The sequence below is a fragment of the Seriola lalandi genome, unplaced genomic scaffold (assembly GCF_002814215.2).
Source record: "Seriola lalandi dorsalis isolate HSWRI2012SDOR001 ecotype SW California unplaced genomic scaffold, Sedor1 jcf7180001977185, whole genome shotgun sequence".
Lineage (NCBI taxonomy): Eukaryota > Metazoa > Chordata > Actinopteri > Carangiformes > Carangidae > Seriola > Seriola lalandi.
This window is the reverse complement of record NW_019447851.1, coordinates 1-1,304: the sequence shown is the minus strand read 5'-3', so window position 1 is coordinate 1,304 and position 1,304 is coordinate 1. Positions and strand designations below refer to the sequence as shown.

The window sequence follows — 1,304 nt, the reverse complement described above, 5'->3', positions numbered from 1 at the left end:
AAAAGCCTTCAGTTTTACTCCTTGTTGCAAATTTAACAACTATAACTATTTATCAGATGCATCAGTCAGAGCTGCAGAGGACTCTCAGTGGAGAATTCCCTTTGGCTTTCTGTGGAGGACCATCCCTGCTGCACGCTATTACCATATCTATTTTTAGACTCCATATAAATTTCCATACATGGCACTAATGGAGGAAATACGACAAAGCTTAATTACCGCATGGGCAAAGTGTCAACCTTACCAGGGCCCCAGATCATCAGTGGCCCCCAAAGTGAGAACGAATAATGAAAGACCCCTATGACCTGCGAGGCTGTCATCATCCAGACACAGCCATGGACTGTCCGGTGCTGGATGCCTCAGATGCCATCAGATTCTTCTTAGATCAGAGTCGTACACAGTTCCTGTAGCCATTTAAGACCGGGCCGCCTAACAGAGAGATCCAGCCATGAACTAGAAGCATCATACAGCAGAATGTGATCAGCAGTCTGTGCTTCAGTCTAACCTTCACAACTGAAAATACAACTTCTTTCCGTTAAATGGAGCTCACTGAAATCTGTCACTCATACTCTGTGTGTGTGTGTGTGTGTGTGTAGGCAGTGGACAGCAGTCTGTAACTGGAGTGGAAAACGCAGACGATGCCAACAGTTACTGGCAGATCCGTGGAAAGCCCAACCGCCCATGTCAGCGCGGAGCATCCATCAAATGTGGTCAGGCCATCCGCATCACACACATGAAGACTGGCCGAAACCTCCACACACACCACTTCAGCTCACCCCTGTCTAACAACCAGGTCAGACAGTGGCACACACACTCACTGTTTGTACTGGACAACATGAAGCTCTATGGCACAGAGGGATGTGATCAGGCTTCGGATACACACTCAGTACTTGCTGGTAGGATACATTCATGGTAGCAGATCACCACTCTACAGATGTTTTTCTTTTCTTCTCTGTGTCCTCTGCAGGAGGTCAGCGCCTTCGGAGAGAACGGCGAGGGTGATGACCTGGACGTGTGGACAGTGCAGTGTGACGGCGTCCACTGGGAGCGCGACGAAACCGTGCGCTTCAAACACGTGGGCACGGACGTCTTCCTGAGCGTGACGGGCGAACAGTACGGCCACCCAATCCGCGGCCAGCGGGAGGTGCACGGCATGAGCTCCTCCAGCCCGCACAACTGGTGGCGCGCCATGGAGGGCGTCTTCATTCAGCCCAGCCAGGAGCTGCTGCGCCATGATGAGCTCTGACATCATCACCAGGGCTCGTTCCTGCACATGTGAAGCACTCAGGGTGTCCGGAGAAGGGAGA

General features: G+C 51.7%; 1 protein-coding gene across 1 annotated transcript; it reads left to right on the top strand.

Annotated features, from left to right (window-relative positions):
- The first annotated feature begins 284 nt into the window (after window positions 1-284).
- Window positions 285-1,298, top strand: LOC111657070 (stromal cell-derived factor 2-like protein 1). The gene is made up of 3 exons (XM_087174433.1): window positions 285-390; window positions 576-790; window positions 965-1,298. Exons 1-3 carry the CDS (start codon window positions 285-287, stop codon window positions 1,241-1,243), a joined length of 600 nt encoding a protein of 199 aa, XP_087030559.1. The 3' UTR covers window positions 1,244-1,298.
- Window positions 1,299-1,304: the final 6 nt, after the last annotated feature.

Coding starts and splice junctions, on each gene's coding strand:
- LOC111657070 (XM_087174433.1), top strand. CDS start 285: ATGAAAGACCCCTATGACCTGCGAGGCTGTCATCATCCAGACACAGCC. Junction 391..575: donor ATTCTTCTTAGATCAGAGTC/GTACACAGTTCC, acceptor TACTCTGTGTGT/GTGTGTGTGTGTGTGTAGGC. Junction 791..964: donor CACCCCTGTCTAACAACCAG/GTCAGACAGTGG, acceptor TGTCCTCTGCAG/GAGGTCAGCGCCTTCGGAGA.